This window comes from Engraulis encrasicolus, chromosome 1 (assembly GCF_034702125.1).
Source record: "Engraulis encrasicolus isolate BLACKSEA-1 chromosome 1, IST_EnEncr_1.0, whole genome shotgun sequence".
Taxonomy (NCBI): domain Eukaryota; kingdom Metazoa; phylum Chordata; class Actinopteri; order Clupeiformes; family Engraulidae; genus Engraulis; species Engraulis encrasicolus.
In genome coordinates, this window is record NC_085857.1 from 58,523,581 (window position 1) to 58,544,622 (window position 21,042).

General features: G+C 41.2%; 1 protein-coding gene and 1 long non-coding RNA gene across 3 annotated transcripts in view; both read right to left on the reverse strand.

Annotated features, from left to right (window-relative positions):
* LOC134456024 (serine protease 33-like) overlaps positions 1-15,061 on the reverse strand; it is a 55,078-nt gene extending 40,017 nt beyond the window's left edge. For both annotated transcript variants that reach the window (XM_063207441.1, XM_063207449.1), the window contains exons 1-5: positions 15,007-15,061; positions 7,613-7,627; positions 2,053-2,215; positions 1,393-1,667; positions 829-974 (exon numbers count right to left, since the gene is read on the reverse strand). In XM_063207441.1, coding sequence (XP_063063511.1) covers positions 829-974; positions 1,393-1,667; positions 2,053-2,215; positions 7,613-7,627; positions 15,007-15,025 — 618 coding nt within the window. In that variant the 5' untranslated portion in view covers positions 15,026-15,061. The remainder of the gene's footprint in view (positions 1-828; positions 975-1,392; positions 1,668-2,052; positions 2,216-7,612; positions 7,628-15,006) is intronic.
* Positions 15,062-18,672: 3,611 nt separating this feature from the next.
* Positions 18,673-20,693, reverse strand: LOC134456209 (uncharacterized). Its single transcript, XR_010036262.1, has 3 exons — positions 20,363-20,693; positions 19,545-19,571; positions 18,673-18,952 (listed from the first exon to the last, which is right to left on the reverse strand). It is a non-coding gene; the product is annotated as an uncharacterized LOC134456209 (long non-coding RNA).
* Positions 20,694-21,042: the final 349 nt, after the last annotated feature.

Here is a 21,042-nt window from a genome sequence, read left to right on the forward strand (position 1 = left end):
AGATCATATTTCGCAAAACTGTCAAGTAAGGTTAGGTGACCACAAGATAGGGCTGAAGGACAGGTTAAAGAGAACCAATCATAAACAAGGGGACACTTAGGAATAACCAATTAGAAGTAGGGGGACACTTTCCTTAAAACCAGCTTGCAGACAATCGGAGAGCCAGAACGCGCCTTCTCCAAATACTGTCTTGTATTGTATTTGCTTTGGGTAACTCAGTAAACTCTTGAACATTTGACCAAACTCTGTCTCTGCGTCAACTTCCATCCACCTTGCCGAACACCTACATTCTTACATGTGCCGTCACCGAATTGTTGACTGCTTGTGTTCTTTTCTTGGAACACGAAAGAACAGGGGATGGCTCAACATAACTGTTGAATGAATCTATTGTATCACACCAGTGGAGCAGTATACCCAAATCCGCACACCTCTGGTACCCTTCTCATGACCGGGAGTGCTCTCCATTTGAGTTCAGATGGAAAGTAGAAATTGTAAATTAATTGACATATATTATCCATCTGTCCAAACAAAAATCCAGTTGACGGAAATCTGTCGTAGCGATGGAGAACTTTAATCCATATGAATGCTGTCTAAATTAAAACAAAACTTGGTGCAAGCACTTAATGTTGAAGTCATGAGGCCTACTGACTGTGTAGCTTGGAGAGCTTGGTTTTTGAATTCTGTATCTGTGATACACAAGATGCTGTATCAAGCAGCCTATGTGTTTCAGATGAATAAAATATCTGATTTAAGGGTTGATTTAAGGGTTGAGATACACGTTTCGTCTAAGGCCCCAAATTGCTAAGTCCGCCACTGCCTAATTATTACCTGACAGGCGTCTTTCCCTCCAGAGAGTAGTCCAGCACAGATCATGTTGTCGGTGACAAATCCTCCACCATACAGGGAGTCACACTGGGAGTTCTCAATCACAGCAACCTGGATCTCCTGCAGAGCTCCTGAACTTGGAGGAGACCCTGGAACACACAAACACGCACACACACGCACACACACACACACACACACACACACACACACAGAACCACCTTTATCTCTTTGTGGGGCCCTTCCGATCCCCCATCCCTAACCTTAATCTGTCAGTGAGGAAATGTTTTTACACTTTTACTTTTACCACTAACAACATAACTACCCCAGCAAAAGGGGTCAAACCATGTGGGTCCAGGACTTGGGCCCCACATGGAGAGAGGGCCTCAGCATGTGCGTGTGTTCCAATAGCAGTGGCCTCACGAAGTAGGATTGGTGTAGTACACACACACACATATGCCATGATGGTACCTCCTTCCTCAGTGTTGCCCCACACCCAGTAACCCACCTGAGGGTCCCGCTGTTCAAGACTACACATACACACACACACACACACACACATGATGGTACCTCCTTCTGCAGTGACTCCCCACCCGGCAACCCAGCTGACAGTGCCGTTGCTGAAGACACTCCCTGTGGCAGCCAGACAGACGGGCTGGATGTGGTCGGTAAAGGTAACTGAGGAGCTGAGCTGCAGCAGAGCGATGTCGTTTTCTCCGGTGAAGAAGTCGTAGTTTTCATGGACGATGATCTGGCTGACTGTCCTGCTCTCCTCATTTGGGTTGCTGGCGGAAACTGACTCAATCTGGCGACCTACATACACGACCACATTGCTAGCGCTTACACTAGACACACACATGCACACACACACACACACACACCCACACACACACACACACACACACACACACACACACACACACACACACACACACACACACACACACACACACACACACACACACACACACACACACACACACACGTGCGCGCATTTATGTAAATACATTGCTAGGGGTCACACTATGTACACGCACACAGGCTCACACAAATGCACATACACAGATGCACATACATCAGGGGAAACATTGATCACTTTGCCAGCACCCATGGTGTGTGTGTGTGTGTGTGTGTGTGTGTGTGTGTGTGTGTGTGTGTGTGTGTGTGTGTGTGTGTGTGTGTGTGTGTGTGTGTGTGTGTGTGTGTGTGTGTGTGTGTGTGCATCTTTACCTGGGGAAGCATTGGGCAGCTGCCAGCACCCACTGGCTGTTGATCAGGGATCCTCCACACGTGGGAACCCCAGAGACATGCAAACTGGCCAGCCAGGGCCAAGCACCAGTGGGGGCGTTCTGACCTCCCACAATCCTGGAGTTCAGCGGGGCACGACCACACGCTTTACAATACACACAGACACACAGGCGTGAGCACACACTATACAGTTAGTACACACAACACAATAAAGAACATACACACACTTTTTGCACACCCCACACACTACACAATACAATACAATAAACACACACAACACCCTATAATAACACTCACTACACAATAAAGCCACATACCTGTAGCACACACACACACACACATTTATATATATACAGTATATGTTGTTTCTGATATTTTTGCTTGTTTTTTCGTACGAACCCCTAAACTTTTTAGAAAGCTGTGTTTCTTCACATTTTTCATGCCGACTGCCTCAGAACAAAACATTGATACTTCTGCATGAATAATCTTTATCTAGCCTCTTAAACAGCATATTTGTATCCCAGCGCATATCGTGACAGATCAGAAGATATTTACTCGCTACCATGTTGTTAGATGGTCAGCTTAGGTCCCGTGAAACATGGAACTAAGGGGCGAGACTTTCAAGCTCTATAGGGGAATGTTAAACCCCTCTATCATTTGCACACATGAAGCGTCCTTAATATGGTCATGTTTTCACTAGCTGTAATTCTCGGAGTGCTAGAGTGAGACTACAGCCAATATATATTTCATGATGTCATGAACCTATACATTGATTTTAATGACAAAAATATGTCTCATATATATTCAATCACGGTAAATCAATGGAATTCAAAACTTTATGTAATAACTATGGTAATTGTTCCCTCTGCATCTGTAATTCTGAGTGACTCAGCCTCTCCGTGATTGTCTTATACCTGGACACTCAAACTGTTCATCAGTACAATTCATTTTGAAATGTTCTTCCTTGATGTTTTTTTCTGATTTGGATGTTTATAACATTTCACGGATCCCAGTCCCAACTTATTTGAGACGTGTTGCAGTTATCAAATTAGAAATGAGTACATACTGTATGTCCCCTAAAACAATATTTATTCTCGGTTTTAACACTTGATATGTTGTCTTTTCACTATTCTCCATCTAAGGAATGTATATACAGTGCCCTCCATAATTATTGGCACCCCTGGTTGAGATGTGTTAAAAGCCTTAAAATAAATTCAGTGTTTATTGCAGAAGAATACTGTCACACTGAAAATTGTAGGAAAGTGTAGCCTTCAACTCAAATGAATTGTAAGAAAATAAAAAAATCCCTGACTAAAAAATAATTATTTTTCATTAAATCACCTGTTCCACAATTATTGGCACCCTTAACAATTCCCAGGAAATAAATATAATTGAAGCATTTCTGTCATTTCTACAGTAGTTTACAAAGTTTACCAGAGTATGTAGGAACATTTAATTAGTAATCCATCACTTCCTGTTTCCCTGGGGTATAAATATGACGTGACACCGAGGCCATTTCTCTTATCCACTCTTAAACATGGGAAAGACAAAGGAACACAGCATACAAGTGAGGCAGATGTGCGTCGACCTTCACAGGTCAGGCAGAGGCTACAAGAAGATTGCCACTCAACTGCAGCTGCCCATATCCACTGTGAGAGGAATAATTAAGAAGTTCAAAACAACTGGAACAGTGGTAAACAAGCCTGGACGAGGACCCAAGTTTATTTTGCCACCACGCACAGTGAGGAGGATGGTAAGAGAAATCAAAAGATCTCCAAAGCTCACTGTTACAGAATTACAACAAATGGTAGCATCCTGGGGTCACAAAGTCTCCAAATCAACCATCAGGCGCTGTCTACACGCCAACAAGCTGTTTGGGAGGCATGCACGGAGAAAACCTTTCCTCACTCACAATCATAAACGCAAGCGTCTGGAGTTCGCCAAGCGGTATTGGAGCTTCAACTGGGACCGTGTGCTTTGGTCAGATGAGACCAAGATTGAACTTTTTGGCAAGTGGGTCTGGCGTACCACGAAAGATGCGCATGCTGAAAAGCACCTCATACCCACTGTGAAGTATGGGGGTGGGTCAGTGATGCTGTGGGGCTGTTTCGCTTCCAAAGGCCCTGGGAACCTTGTTAGGGTGCATGGCATCATGAATGCTTTGAAATACCAGGACATTTTAAATCAAAATCTGTTGCCCTCTGCCCGAAAGCTGAAGCTGGGTCGTCACTGGGTCTTTCAGCAAGACAATGACCCTAAACATATGGCCAAATCTACACAGAAATGGTTCACCAGACACAAAATCAAGCTCCTCCCATGGCCATCTCAGTCCCCTGACCTCAACCCCATTGAGAACCTGTGGGGTGAGCTGAAGAGGAGAGTACAGAGGAGAGGACCCAGGTCTCTGGATGATTTAGAGAGATTCTGCAAAGAGGAATGGCTGAAGATCCCTCTTTCTGTCTTTTCCCATCTTGTGAAACATTATAGGAGAAGATTAGGTGCTGTTTTGTTGGCAAAAGGGGGTTGTACAAAATATTAACACCAGGGGTGCTAATAATTGTGACACACATTATTTGATGTCAAATAATTATTTCTTTATGTGGGATTTTTTCCCCACTGAATAAATGCACTTGTATTGAAGGTTGGATTTTTCTCTTTTTTTCCATTAAGGTCCCATATTATTTAGAAAAAAAAAAAAAAATTGGAAGCTAAAAACACATCTCAACCAGGGGTGCCAATAATTATGGAGGGCACTGTATATATAAAAAAAACTTGATATGTATATGGAAAGGGAAACTCGATATATATGGAATGAACACACAACAGTGCGCACACAAACACACACCATGTCTGATCAAGGCACTTTCTCCCCAGTGTGTATGCACCTGGGTGGTGGGCCTATGTTTTTTGTTTGGTCTTTCACAACTTTATTTGACAGTACAGCTTGAGAGATGGACAGGAAGCGAATTGGGAGAGAGACGGGGAGGGGTTGGCATTGGCAAATGACCTGGGCCGGGAATCGAGATGAGTGCCCTACCGGTTGGCCACAGCAGGGCCAGGGCCTATGTCTTTTTAACCTGTGCAAAAGATACACATCTAGTTTCCTCACCTGGTGCAATAACGCAGCCACAAAACAAAAAAAGAGAGCCAAAGGACGTTTTCTTCCACACTGTGCAATTATGTGGGACCATCTGAATTTTCACCATCGCCAGTTCATCAGGCCCATGTCATGGCAAAACATATTTGACTTGCAGTGCTTACACACAACGTGAAAGGGGCAATACATCTTGAGAATACTGATCATGGTAAATGAACTGCATTTATGTAGCACCTTTCCACTCCTTTAAGCATTCAAAGCGCTTTACATTGCATACCTCACATTCACACACAGGTGGCATTCTGTCACCAGGAGTAACTTGGGGTTAAGTATCTTGCTCAAGGACACATTGATGGGGTCAGGCAGACCAGGGCTTGAACCTGCAAGCTTCTAGTTGCCAAACAGCTCCTCTACCACCTGAGCCACCACTGCCGATGATAATACATAGGCCTAGCTGAGAGATATGAGCTAGGTGAGATATAGGTGATCCATGGGGCTGTACTGAACTTTTTCTCAAAAACACTAAGTAAATGCAAATGAGATGAAGCAAATGTTCTTTCCATATATATCGAGTTTCCCTTTCCATATATCTGAAGTTTTTTTCTATATACTATATATATCAAGTTTTCGATTCCTTATATATATCAAGGTTTTTCATTATATATATATATATATATATATATATATATATATATATATATATATATATATATATATATATATATATATATATATATATATATATATATATATATCAAGTTTTTGATTCCTTATAAATATATATCAGGTTTTTCTATCCATATATTCTATTTTTTCCTGAACGGCATTCCATATATATATATATATATGAAGAGTTCAGGTGCAAAACCCTCTAACTCCATTTCTGAAGACCTGCACTTCTATATTTTTAGAGAACCCCGTTGTTGGTTCGGTTTACATTCATGTACTTGATAATAAATATAAATAGCTATATTACATTAATAAAATAAAAAATATGCAATGCAATGCAATGCAATGCAAATAGCTTTGTATTCAATAAAAAATAGAGATGCACCGGATCCTGCCGGATACCGGATCCACTGCTTAAGATCCTGCCGGATCCGGAACCGGATACCGGATCCTACGAAAGGGTTGAAACACAGTCTACTCGCACACGTGGGCCCTTTTTATTACGTTGGCTCAAACTACTTTTTAGATTCATGGGCTTACTGACAAACTGCCTGCAATGGCCGATTTCAAAGGACTTTCACTCCATGCAGTGATTGGGGTTGTGAAAGACTGACTGAAAAGCCTAGGCTAGGTAAAAACTAGAGATGCACCAGATCCTGATTTTTAGGTAACTTCCGGATCCTGTGAAAAACCCAATTATCCTGCCTTTTCCGGATCCGGAAATAAAATAAAAAATGAATTAAGATTATTTTCTGAAAAGGCACTTAGGGGGGTTTGCATCTGAACCCTTCATATATAACCCTTCATTTTTTTAATAACCACAAAACAAACAACAAAACACACAAAACACACTACAAAAAAACACAACACACAATACACACAACTAGGGGTGGAACGGTTCACAAAATTCACGGTTCGGTTCATATCACGGTATCAAGGTCACGGTTTTCGGTTCTCTACGGTTCTTTTTTTTGTAGTTCATGATAAATGGTGCACTGGGAATATTAAATCATATAACTGCAATTATAAAGTGACGATGCGCAAGTTGAATCAGCTGTCGTCAGCTGATGTGCGCTGTCTGTGTGTTCCAAATGCCCTCTTTCAAGTGGCTAATAGAATCAGACTTATCACTAAATATCCTACATATGGTTTGTATAGGCTTATAATGTGAAAATGGTGTGATTTTAATTGTGTCATCATCTGATTGGTCTTATGTGTTAATGTGTTAATCAGAGAGACTGGATAAGATACTCCTAGAACCTCTACTTTATATATTTTTCTGGGCAGTACATGAATTGCGGTTTGCCACGGACTGCATTTCACGGTTCGGTATGGTGTGTGAATTGTACGGTTTCGGTTTTCGGTGCGGTTTGTACCATCCCTACACACAACACACCTAACAACTCGACACACTACACACACAAGACACTACAGAACACAACACAACACAATACAATTACTAGACACAACACAACACAACACAAAATTACTAGACACAGCACAGCACACAAAACACTACACACACTACTCACTGCCTGGGGAACAACATACATTATACAGTCAATAACTCTTCTTTCTCTCTCTTTTTTTCTCTCTCTCTCTCTCTCTCTCTCTCTCTCTCTCTCTCTCTCTCTCTCTCTCTCTCTCTCCTCTCTCTCTCTTCTCTCTCTCTCTCTCTCTCTCTCTCTCTCTCTCTCTCTCTCTCACACACACACACACACACACACACACACACACACACATACAGTGTGTTTTGCTTTTAGAAGTTCTACTCACCCTGTCCCAGGCAACCTGTGAAAAGCAAAGATCAGGTGTGTCACAAGACCAGTAAACACACACACACACACACACACACACACACACACACACACACACACACACACACACACACACACACACACACACAACACACACACACATCACACACACCACACACACACACACACACACACACACACACACACACACACACACACACACACACACACACACACACACAACTACTGTATTCTATTACCGTCATTTAGTGTTGCAAAAGAACCACATGGGGGCATTGTATCACTTAAACACACACACACACACACACACACACAGAACTACTGTATTCTACTTAAACACACAAACACACGCACATGCACACACAAACACACACACACACACAAACACACACACACGTAAAGTACAGTCATACTAGGACAAATATTGAGATTTTCATAACTGTTCGGACTCAGGTCCGGTTTGTAACATATCAGCGCAAAGAGATGCTGAAAAAATTATAAAGAGCAAAATAGCATGTCTCACTTCATGCAAATATTTGTGTTTGTGAAAAATTATAATACAAAAAAATAGGCTAATTGAATGGGACTAGAGTGAAAATGCCACTAAAGAAACATGTGGGATCAATGCAATTCAATAGATGGAAGGGCAAAGAGGCTTTAAAAAAAAATCAGACTGCTTTTTTTTCAGATGGAAAAACATACCTTTTCTCAGACACACACACACACACACACACACACACACACACACACACACACACACACACACACACACACACACACACACACACACACACACACACGCACACACACACACACAGACAGGCACACAAAATCAGACATTACATCATATTACGTAAATGCATTGATAAACATGTTTTGCATGATCCAACTGACTTTCATAACTCTAAGGTTTGAGATTGAGATAAACTTTGTGTGTGTGTGTGCGCGCGCGCGTGCGAACGTGTGTGTGTGTGTGTGTGTGTGCGTGCGTGTGTGTGTGTGCAAACGCATGTGTCTGTGTGCCCAATGGGGTATTGAACTCACTCACCTATGCAGATATTTGTATCTCTTTGTTCATAAAAATATGGCACGTGGATGAATATAAAAAAACATTTCTAAATCTCCATTTTCATGTTAACAAGAGGTCCAAACCAATGCATTTACCAAAAATATATCCATATACGTTAACAGGCTCTGAGACTTTTTAAAGAAGTAAAAAAACAATTCCATTTGCAATTCAATGTGCTAAAATATAAAAGTAAAAAGAAAGGAAACAAGAAAGACAACAAGAAAGACAGCAACAATTTGTGGGAGCAAGGACTACAGTATCATACTCCAAAAGAACCACGTCTCCATACCATTGTGTCAATGTCCTCTCTATGTGTCAGTTAATATTGCACTTTGGAGACAAACACAATTTCATTCTTCTGTGTTAACCCTGTTACATACATTTTTGACAATAAAGTACACTTTGACTTTGACTTCAGTCATACCATAACACCATATGACCATTCAGATAACCCCCCCCTCACCATCATATTTTGACCTGAAGCGCGTCACACTTCAGAAAAAAACGGCATCACCATACCACCATATCATCCTTAAGATAACAACCCTGAAATACATCGCCATACCAAACCACCATTCAGATAACAACCCCACATAAAATACCATTACATCACCATGTCCACAATAACCATTATACTTCCAAAAGAAAGGTCACGATACCATACCACTACTATGTCCACAATATTCATTACACTTCCAAAAGAACGGTCACAATACCATACCACCATGTCCACAGTAACCATTATAGTTCAAAAAGAACTGCTTCTCCATGCCACACCACCTTACTGATGATAATAACCCCACATCATAACATAGCCTACCAACATATCACCATGTACATTGATGACATCATACTTCAAAAGAACTGTCAAAATACCATACCACCATGTACATAATAACATCATACTCCAAAAAGAACTGTCACGATACCTTGCCACCATGTACATGATATTTGCAAATCACATCGTAACATGACCCCTCACAACCACCACCACCATCTGAACCTAGACTCCCCAGTATGCCCAATCTATCATGGCAATACACCAATAACACCCCCCATCGCCAAAAAAACTCAACCCAAAACCCAATAACACCCCCTGCCCCATCATGCAAAAACAATCCCTATCACAACACAACCTGAACCTAAACCCAATAACATCCACCTTCCCCCCATCACCCAAAACCCTAAACCCAAAGCCCAATAATTCCCCCTCCACCACCACCACACAAACTAAGCCCACAATCTAATAACATCCCCCACCATCACCACACAACCTGATCCCAAAGCCCAACAACATCCCCTATCATCCAATAACACCCCCCATCACCAAACAACGTGATCCCAAACACCCTAGTATATCCAATATATCACAACACACTATCTATAACACCCCCTACCATATCACAACCCGTACACAAAGCCCAATAACATCACAGCCCCCCATCATATCACCACCTGTACACAAAGCCCAATAACACTCCCCCTACCATACCACAACCTGAACCCAAACCCTGATTCCACAGTCATCACAACACATCACAAACCTCAAATAAATAATCCCCCATCTATCAAGATAACACATCACGAGATAAACTCCACAATAACTTACAATAGCTCATGAACCCCAAATAAACTCCCCAATAAACTCTATAATCTATCACGACAACACATCATGAAGTCCAAATACAGCCGTGGCAAAAATTGAGAGACCACTTCGAAATTTTCAGTTTTTCTGATAGGTATGGGCTTGAATAAAACAAAACATTGTCATTTCATTCTATAAACTACCGACAACATTTCCTCCGAATCTCGAAAGAAAATATTGTAATTTAGATAATTCATTTGCAGAAAATCTCAACATGGCCAAAATAACACAAATTTAAATTTCAATATTTGATGGAATAAGCCCTATTTGTAGTCACAGCTTTCATGCGTTTTGGTATGCATTCCATTATTCCTTTGCATTGTTTTTGGATGACTTTATTTCAAGCCTGGTGCAAGAATTCAAGTTGCTGTGCTTGGGATGATGGCTTTTTACCATCCAGCTTCTTCTTGATCACATTCCAGAGGTTTTCAAGGCGGTTCGGGCCTGGAGTTTGGGCTGACCATGTCAGGGTATCGATCTGATGGTCCTCCAAAATTTGATTTGGCATTTGGAGAATAGGTGATTATCTGAGGGTGCCTCAGCAAGGCTGCAATGGACAAATTCATTGTTGCAAATTATGTGTCTCTGAAGTCACATACAAAATTACCTTAGGCCAAAACTTGTTTCCTAATGTTCTGACAATGCCACTGAAAGCTGAGGACAGATTTTTTTAGAGAAGGACAATGGATGCCACAACATGAATCCAAAAGCATAATTACCAAATGAAAAGCTTATGGCTAAGCTGCCCCCAAATAACCTCCTCCATCTATCAAGACAACACATCACAAACTCCAAATCAACTTTCCAAATAAACACCCAATAAATCAAGTCCAAATAAACTCTCCAATCACAACAACACGCCATCAGCCCCAAATAAATGTTCCAATCTATCAGAACAGCACACTTAAAGCGATGGTCCGGAGTAGAATCACCCTAATGGCATTTGAACCGTGACACCCATCCACCTTTACACCCGAAGTGTTTTCTGCCGCAGGCTTACATCAACAGAGTTGCCGTGTTATTCGATGTTTATTCTGGATAGCTTGACTCAAGCGCATATGGATCCTGGGCACCGTCTCCAAACTTTCCCCACAAAAATAACATGTCATGACACCAAAGTTCTACAGTTCTACAGTTCTACAAATGTGGTTTGTACTCACAAAAAGACGAATTTGAAACTTTGTACATAGTCCAGGAGTTTATTAGTAACAACACACGAGACGATTAGCTTTTCTGCTGCTAAACATCCGTCGACGTCACTTCCTCCAGCTGGGACTTTGTTGATGGAAACAAATACACGTGAGTCCGGAAGGCGGAAAACTCAAAAAGACAGCTTGCGCTACAACTAGAAATTAACCACTTTGGATTTAAATTTTACCACGTTTAATAAATAGAAGTATTTTAATGGCAGCAAAAAATGGTCCAGTCCTTAGCTATCTGGCTATGTGTCGGCAATCGCTTCCGGCAATATTATGCCATGCTGTGGACAGTCCCAGCTGGAGGAAGTGACGTCGACGGATGTTTAGCAGCAGAAAAGCTAATCGTCTCGTGTGTTGTTACTATAAACTCCTGGACTATGTACAAAGTTTCAAATTCATCTTTTTGTGAGTACAAACCACATTTGTTATACTGTAGAAGTTTGGTGTCATGACATGTTATTTTTGTGGGTAAAGTTTGGAGACGGTGCCCAGGATCCATATGCGCTTGAGTCAAGCTATCCGGAATAAACATCGAATAACGGTTACGTGGCGCTATTCCGACATGTCGCTATTCCGACATTGATGTCTATTGTCGGAATACCGGCGCGAGTTATGCAATTTCTTTGGTTTGTGCTACGTTGCTCAGCTTTTACTAAGTTTAGGGAGAGTGCATACAGTTACCCTAACCCTAACCCTGACCCTAACCCTAACCCTAACCCTAACCCTACGGTAAGTCGACTGTCGGAATAGCGGTATGTCGGAATAGCGGTATGTCGGAATAGCGATTGCCCCCCCGAATAACACGGCAACTCTGTTGATGTAAGCCTGCGGCAGAAAACACTTCGGGTGTAAAGGTGGATGGGTGTCACGGTTCAAATGGCATTAGGGTGATTCTACTCCGAACCATCGCTTTAAACTCCAATATAAATTCCCCAATAAAGTCATATCGTGCTACTACATAAATCCAAATGCATCCTTACCAAATGAACAGCAGATTATGGCTAAACCGCTATACATCTACAGTGAGTCCAATATGTATTTGATCCCTTGCTGATTTTGCCGGTTTGCCCACTAATAAAGACATGATCAGTCTATAAATTTATGATAATATGTATTCAAACATGGAGAGACAGAATATCAAAAAGAAATTCCAGAAAATAACTTAAAATAATATATTTTAATTTATTTGTATTTAATTTAGGCAAATAAGTATTTGACCCCTCTAGCTAAAGAGGATAAAGTGCTTTGTGGCAAAGCCCTAGTTGTCTAGCACTGAGGTCAGATGCTTCTTTTAGTTGATGACAATGTTTGTGCATATAGTAGAAACTATTTTTGCCCATTTTTCTTTGCACATTATCTCTAAAACATTAATAGTTTGTGGCTGTAGCTTGGCAAATGGGAGGTTCAGTTCTCTCCATAGAATTACTATATGGTTAATATTTGGAGACTGTCTAGGCCACTTCACGACTTTAATATGCTTCTTATTGAGCCACTCCTTCGTTGCTTTGACTCTATGTTGAGTATTATTGTCATGTTGGGAGATCCAAAAATGGCCCACCCTTCAGTGTAGTGGTGGAGGGAAGGACGTTTGCACTCAGGATTGCACATTACATGTCTCCCTCCATCCATTCAGCCAGCCTTGGCCAGACAAACACCCTCAAACCATACTGATACCACTTTCATGCATGATGGTGAGGAGGGTGTTCTTGGGATCATAGACAGCAGTACTCTTTCTCAAAACACATTGAATTGTGATAATGCCAAACAGCTTGATTTTGGTTTCATCTGACTACAGCACCTCCTTATCATATCCTAAACCAGTCTGATGTCCGTTGGCAAACCTCAAGTGGGACTGCACAGGTTCCTTCTGAAGTAGAGGTACCATGTGTGCACTACAGGATTTTAAACCTCTGTGGCATTAAGTGCTACCAGTAGTTTTCTCCGTGATTTTGGTCCCAGTAGCTTTGATATCATTGCCTAGTTCATCCCGTACAGCTCTAGGGTGATTTCTTTCTGTTCTCATGATTATCAAATCTCTACAAAAGGTCAAATCTCCTATAGAACCCCAGACAGGCTGATGGATAGTCATTTTGTATTCCTCACATTTTGGAAGAAATGCATCAACAGCTGGGTCATTAATACCCAGTCTCTTCCTTGTGACTTTGCAGCCCATTTAATCGTTGTTCAGGTCTAAAATCGTGTCCCTGATATCATTTAACCACTCTTTCGTCTTTCCAATGCTGGTGAGGTTGGAGTGTGACTGATTCACTCATACTATGGACTGATTCTGCTGATTCAATGTGTCTTTTATGCATGTTAGTATGTACAGGTGTCTTTAATTCAGATGACAAGTTGATCGGAAGTGCCCATCTGGTCTGTGGGCCCGGAACTGTAATCAGTCGGCAGGGGATCAAATACTTATTTTGCTCGATGAAATTGAAATAAATTAATATATATTCTCTTCAGTTAATTTCTGGATTTTCTTTTTGATATTCTGTCTCTCCATATTAGAATACATATTATCATAACATTTATTGACTGATCATGTCTTTGTTAGTAGGCAAACCAACAAAATCAGCAAGGGATCAAATACATATTGGACTCACTGTATATCACAACAACACATCACGAACCAAAAATAAACTCTAAACACCAAAGCTGAATTGCACCCCCTCCCCTGCCTCATCATCCCATCATGACACCCAAATAAATTCCCCAATAAAATCACAACAAAACATAATGAAGCCAAAATAAACTCCCCAGTCACAACACACCACAAACCCCAAATAAACTCCTATCGTGCCACAGCGTGCTTCCAAATGAACAGCAGTTTATGGCAAAGCAGCTACACATCACGGTCCGCGAATAGACTCCCCCTATCTATGACTACAACACAACATAAACTCAAAATAAACTCTATCATGACAACACATCACGGTCTCCAAATAAACTCCCCAATAAACTTTTGTTATGCCACAACATGAATCCAATTTCATCATTACCAAATGAACAGCACCTTATGGCTAAACAGCCACACAGTTGCCAAATTGAAGTAGAGAAATTCACATTAAATGCCTAAATCGCCTCAAGTAAACTTTTTATCAGGCCATCAGGGCCACTGGTAGACATAAGGAGAGTACTCTCTCTTCCAGTCTCTTCCCTATCGATTGTGTCCATTGACCAGACCTCCTTAATTAGAACACTCCCTTGGGGAGTGCGTAGGCTCTCTCAGCGGCTTCCTGCATAATTGCATTGTTGCCCTGTTATGCATATGTTACAAACAGCACACTGTCCCAGAGTGTCATTTTCTGATCTTTCAACATCACCAACATCCACTGCAATAGATAGATAGATAGATAGATAGATAGATAGATAGATAGATAGATAGATAGATAGATAGATAGATAGATAGATAGATAGATAGATAGATAGATAGATAGATAGATAGATAGATAGATAGATAGATAGATTTGTCTTACCACAAATGCTGAAAGTCATCCAGTATAGTGTCCATATAAATGTTCGGAGATGGTTCATGACTCTCTCTCTCTCCCCGTCTCTCTATCACTGCCTCGCTTACCTTTTGTTCTATTTTTTTATTATTCTTTTTTTCCTGCCCTCCTCTGTATTCTTTCGTTCCTCTGTTGTCGCAGTTACCTGGTTGAATGAACCTGGTGTCACCTGACAGGTAGGTTTTACCTCCTCAAGTGTGTGTGCATGTGTGCGCGCGCACGTGTGTGTGTGTGTGTTTGTGACTCAAGGAAGTAAATCCACATTCCTAATATCTCTATGAGTCACCATAGCGAAACACAAGCAACAATGAGACAGTTTCATAGACTGATAAGGTGTCTTGTAGGGGTGTGTTGGTTGAGAGAGAGAGAGAGAGAGAGAGAGAGAGAGAGAATTTGAGATTTGAGATTTTAAAAGTTCTTTATTTACAATAAGGTTGTTATACGATCACTCCATGGCGGCTAGCCAGGATCAAGCAATACATACTAATCAACACATGGATTCATCTACAGGAGATGGCTGAAGTGCAGAGCATCATTCAATACAGAGTATAAAGCATTTCTTGTAACAGCACCTTGCTTCAAAAGTTTCCAAATCATTCATAAGTTTATAAAAACGAAAATCAACAAGGACTCTTGACTTAACCAGTGAAGGAAACAAATCTGAAACCTCAGTTTCAGGTATTCAGGTGTTTTTTTTTCACCAGAAAGATGATACTGCACTAAACGGGTTTTCAACTGAAAGATATTATCTATGATACTATTTCCAAACGGGCATATGGCAAAACAGTTAGTGGAACATGACATTTCCATTGTCATTCTTACACAGCACCAAGTTCAAGTTCAAGTACAAGTTCAAGTTTATTATTAGCCATATCCACAGTATAAACTGGGCCTATGCAGTCATCTCCGACTGCGAAATGTATATCCACAAAACGTGACGCTTCCAGTCCCAAATTATTCCCACCACTCCTGTCCCCCTCTATGATCATGACCTTTGTGATCTCAATGGTAGTTACAGCCATGAGTGCAACTCAACGGCAGAAAGTAGGAAATGAACCTACATTTTACCATAATGCACCACACCGTTTTTGTTTGCAAATTCTTCATAAACATGTTAAATAAACACACCAAATAAAACCAGATCATATTATTTTGACTTAAATTGCACCTCTGTATCATATTTTACCTTTTCTTATCAGAATTTTACTTTTTGAAAAATTACTGTGTACCCACCAGAATAAAAATTCCTGTCACTAGTTACGGGTATATATAACAAGAATCTACTGTGACTGGTCATAGAGCTGTTATAATTATAGTTTCTTCTTTAAGTTTGGGCAATGTTCATTTTGCAGAAAGTGGCCTAGAGTGAAGGCAACGTGGCCTGCTACGTTTGAAAAATGTTTGGCTTGAATAAAAAAAATTGTATATCACTGATTCTTGAGAAAGCGGCTAAACCATGTCTCTGCAATAAACATCCAATTCTGATGAAAATAAATTATATTTTCATGAACAAAATGAATCCAGGTAAAGACCCAGGGGTCTGTTACACAAATGTACAGTCGTTTGAAATATTTAAGTGTAATTGTATTACTTTTCATGGCTATAAACCTGTAGCCTGGCTCTCGCGAGACCCCGAGTGCTTCGTGCATCTTCGTTACACTTCGTGAGCTCGCACAGGGGTCTGGTTCAGCCTTGTCGAGCCTGAAGTCCTCGAGTAGAAAATAAACGTGCCTCGACCATTGGATAATGTCAATGTCAATCATCGTGGAGTGAGGTGACGGGTATGACGTAGCATCTTGCGCGACAACACTGTAGTGCTGCTAGCACACCCCACAGTCAGTGGCTAGCACAACAACGGCGGCCTGCATATTGTATGAACTCCGCGATTTCAAGTGTTATCAAAACTACCAAACATTCATTATTTGAAAGAGAACAGAAAACAAGGAATTAGTTGGTGGCAAGAACGTTCTCGCTCTTCTTCCAATGATCCACTGAAGGAGAATGAGCAGAGCTCAGCGATGTTCAGTCCTCAACTGTTTACAAGACCAACTTTAAGTGGGGATTTTAGTCGAGAGGTCCATGCCACATATAAATGGTGAGTGAAAACCTCTTGGTTGTTTCTAACGTGTTTTTGATGTGTGTGAAACAATGACTGACATGGTAGGCTACAACTGTGAATGCCCCCATAGTGCCGGTAATTCAATATTGTACAAGCCTCATTTCCAGACCTCGCATGCTATGGTGACTGAGTGCTGTTGATCATAATAGTATGCCAAGATGTCACATTCAGACCAATTTGTTTATGCTAAGTTCGTGTTAAATTAAATGTACTATCCCCGTGATCGCTGCCAATGCAGCATGTCCCAAAACGTCGGCATGTGAGAGATGGAATGTTTATTTCACGACGACATTCTGACTTCAAACTCACCAGGATGGCTTCCCCACAGACCTATACATATTGATATAGGTCTGTGGGCTTCCCCTTTTCACTTTCTGCCCTAGTTGTTAACCTGTTTCGATGGTAAAGACTAAAGTAATCACAGATTTTGCATGGTTAAGAGACCTACTTTGTGTGGAAACAGAATTTACACAAGAGGGTACTGGAATAAAAACAGGGTGAGGCCTGTCACTCACCAGCTACTGGCAAGGACCCCAAGTCTCCCTTTCGGTCAGCAGTAAATTTAAAACTAAGTAATAGTAGCCTACTGCTGTTCAGGTCTTAGCCTTAAATAGGTATGAATTAAAATGCAGATACTAGGCCTATAGAGTCTTTAGAATTACAGTTGCCTTGTTTGCCGATTCTATTTTAACATTGTGTGTTGTTTTCAGGTAGGCAAGTCATGGCGTTGGCAGCGTCTGCTGGGATTGTCATCACCGACCGGGTCATCCAGCTGCTACACATGTACAGTGGAAATTGAATTAGGCTCTTCCCTCACTTGTACTGTTGTAAACCATCAAATGAACACTCTAGGTAGACAAGACAGTGAGTTCAGTAATGGCTGGCGAAGAGCATGCGCACCACAAGTTTGGAGCCAGCCAGGTCATACGTGTTGCACCTACCACAATTCCATTTCTTTGGTCTTCTGTGTTGAGCCTGTTTCAAAATGCGCCTGTACAACCACATGTGTATAGAATCTACACTACACTACCCCACCAAGATCTAGACATTACTGAAGAGTTGGAAATGTTATCATGGTCTGCTGACAGCTGTACAGAACATGTGTACTTAAATACCAGATGTGCCACTTTCATTAACGAGACTGTCTGCTCTGGGTTTGGGACAAAGCCTAATGAGGCAGCAGTCAACAACAGTCCTTACATTTGACATCAGTTACAAAACAACCTATGGTTTTAAGGTACTTCATGCTACTGGTTGTGAGCGAGGCTTTTTGTGACTGACTCTCCCTAATGACAGATTCATAGACATAATGGAACATGTAACACAGCATTAGTTCAGAATCTAACCATCATCCATTAGGAACAAAGAAGTGGAATCTTGTCACAATATCGAATCGAATATTGAACAAATGGTGTAAATAATGGTGTACACAAGTAATTGGAACATATGTAAATACAATTTTATTGTGAAAAGAAAACGCTGTCTATTTTTTTTCAATGTACAGTAATGAAAGGGTAAATAATGACAAATAAGATATCAATTTATATATACACATTCTTTTTTCTTTTAAATATTGGTTACTGGCAATGCAAGAAACATAGCTTACAAAATGTAGCGTTCTTGGTGTTAGGTGATGTATTGTACAAAATGAAAACCCAAATGGTGACGCACTCCTGAAATGTTGCAAGTTCTTTAAGGAAAATGCCTTGAAATCTTGTTTTAATATTTTGAAAGGCATGGAATCTGTGAGGGGATGTGCTGGGTCCTCTATGCTGTCGTTTCTTCATACACCTCCTGGCGTCAGACACAGACAAAGGAAGTATAGAAGTATATTAGACAAACATTTCAGAAGGTTATGTGTGACAATTGTGGCTACATACAAGGTTTTGAACAAAAACAACACGGGAATTGATTGCAACACATTTTAAAATATTTCTAGGTGACTTAAAGTTCATTAACAACAGTGTATGCTACTTACTCTGTGTACAGAGTATTTTCCACCCACATTTTGCATTACTGCCCTTGTACATCACTTTGATCAAAAGCGTCTGTCAACTGTAATGTTATGAGACAGTCTCTTGAGAAATTAATGTAGGTTTAGGTGGATAGTGGTGCAGGACAGCACATATACTTTTCAGTTACTCTTACTAAGAATTCAAACCTGTAACATTGGATACCTTCCGAGGGCACAGGTACAGGTGAGGTCAGCAAGGGTCCTATTTACCTTGATAATAGGTTCTCAGTCATTTCACATCCCCACCCCGATGAAAAAAAACTAATTGTTTACACAAATGGGTTTTACACCCCTTAACAATACGGCTTTGCTTGCTTCAGTAATGTACTCTTTGCCTCTGACCTAGCAATGGATGTAATAAATCAGACATACCTTATATAACCGTGGGTCTTGGGTCACCTAATAATGGAGAGAGAGAGAGAAAAGACATCACCATTGATCAATTAACAATGGCACAGCGTGTGTGTGTGTGTGTCCCAGCTTATGACGGTGAGCACGATTAACTTTGGGTCGTCCGATCAACTAGGGATGGTCACCTACAACTTATCGAAGTGCTTAGCACACTCACGAATCGACTATTTGAATTGACCACAGCTGAAGTGTTTGAGAATACAATCGCGCACAATAACAACGGCAAAAGTGCGACGGCATGCTCCTCTCGTCGAACCGTAATGCAGTTTCCAAAGTGTATAATAGAACTCAAGACGCCCCATCCTGTCTCGTCTGACGTGAACAGCTCTTTATGCCATCCAAGTTAATCAGACCCGAAGTTAATCGTGCACACCGGGAGTAGTTAATGCAATCCTGGTGTATATTTCTCTCATGGTAGGATATACAAAACGTATGGGACTGTAAACGGTTTACTGTATTATCATAGGTAAATTGGCATGCCTAACGGTGACCAGAACACAACCAATAATGCTAGTAGCAACTGCATGCTGTTGAGGCTGCATTGTTTTCATATGGCTGGCAATTTTGTCTGAATAACATTTTATCGCTGGTCAATCATTTTCAGCGAAATACACATACTTGATTAAGTTTTATTCATCAATATATGTCACATTGGTTGTGCAGGCAAGCAGACGTCCATTTTGTCTGCAATATGTATCACCCCGTCAGAAACGGACAAACCCATGCCCATGATGTGTTCACTAAAAGAAAATATAGCCATTTCAAGACATCTAACTTACCATATCTTTGTTGTGATTTATCTGATGCAAACGATGCTGGCACCAAATGAGTAGGCGGTCCTCCTCCATTGGTGCTAGGGGCTGGTAGCATGTAACCTGGCTCTCACGCAGATGGATTGTCAGCTAGCATGCCGCTGTTTGGACCCTGCAGAGTACTCGTGCACTATGTCGGATTGCCAACCAAAATCCACTGATGCCTTGTGTGTTTTGTAACCGTCAGTGGTCTGATGTCGGACACAGGTGGCATACCACAGGCGGCTTGCCGTTCAAACGCCAGCAATGATCCACTATACACATGCTAGCTGGGCTGGAACTACTGTCAACATGCTAACTGCTCTGTTGTGGCTTCCACAGGTCTGTGGTGGCTTCTATCTCGCGTCGCTGAAAACTACGTCACGGGCCGCTTCGATGTGACTGGTTGAAGTAGTACGTCACTGTCTCCAATCACGTTCGAGCTTTTTTTGAATACACCCACGGGCTAGAACAGCAAGGTTACCATCATAATTCCAGATGGATGACAATCCATCTGAGTGAGAGCCAGGTTAACAAACCTGCCCACACCCTGTAAAAACAGCTGTCCCAAGGAAAGACATCATCATTTCAATTGACTTAAAATGTAAAAATCACTGATATTATTGAATAATATCACCATGATGTGAAAGTCCATATTGAAGTGGTTC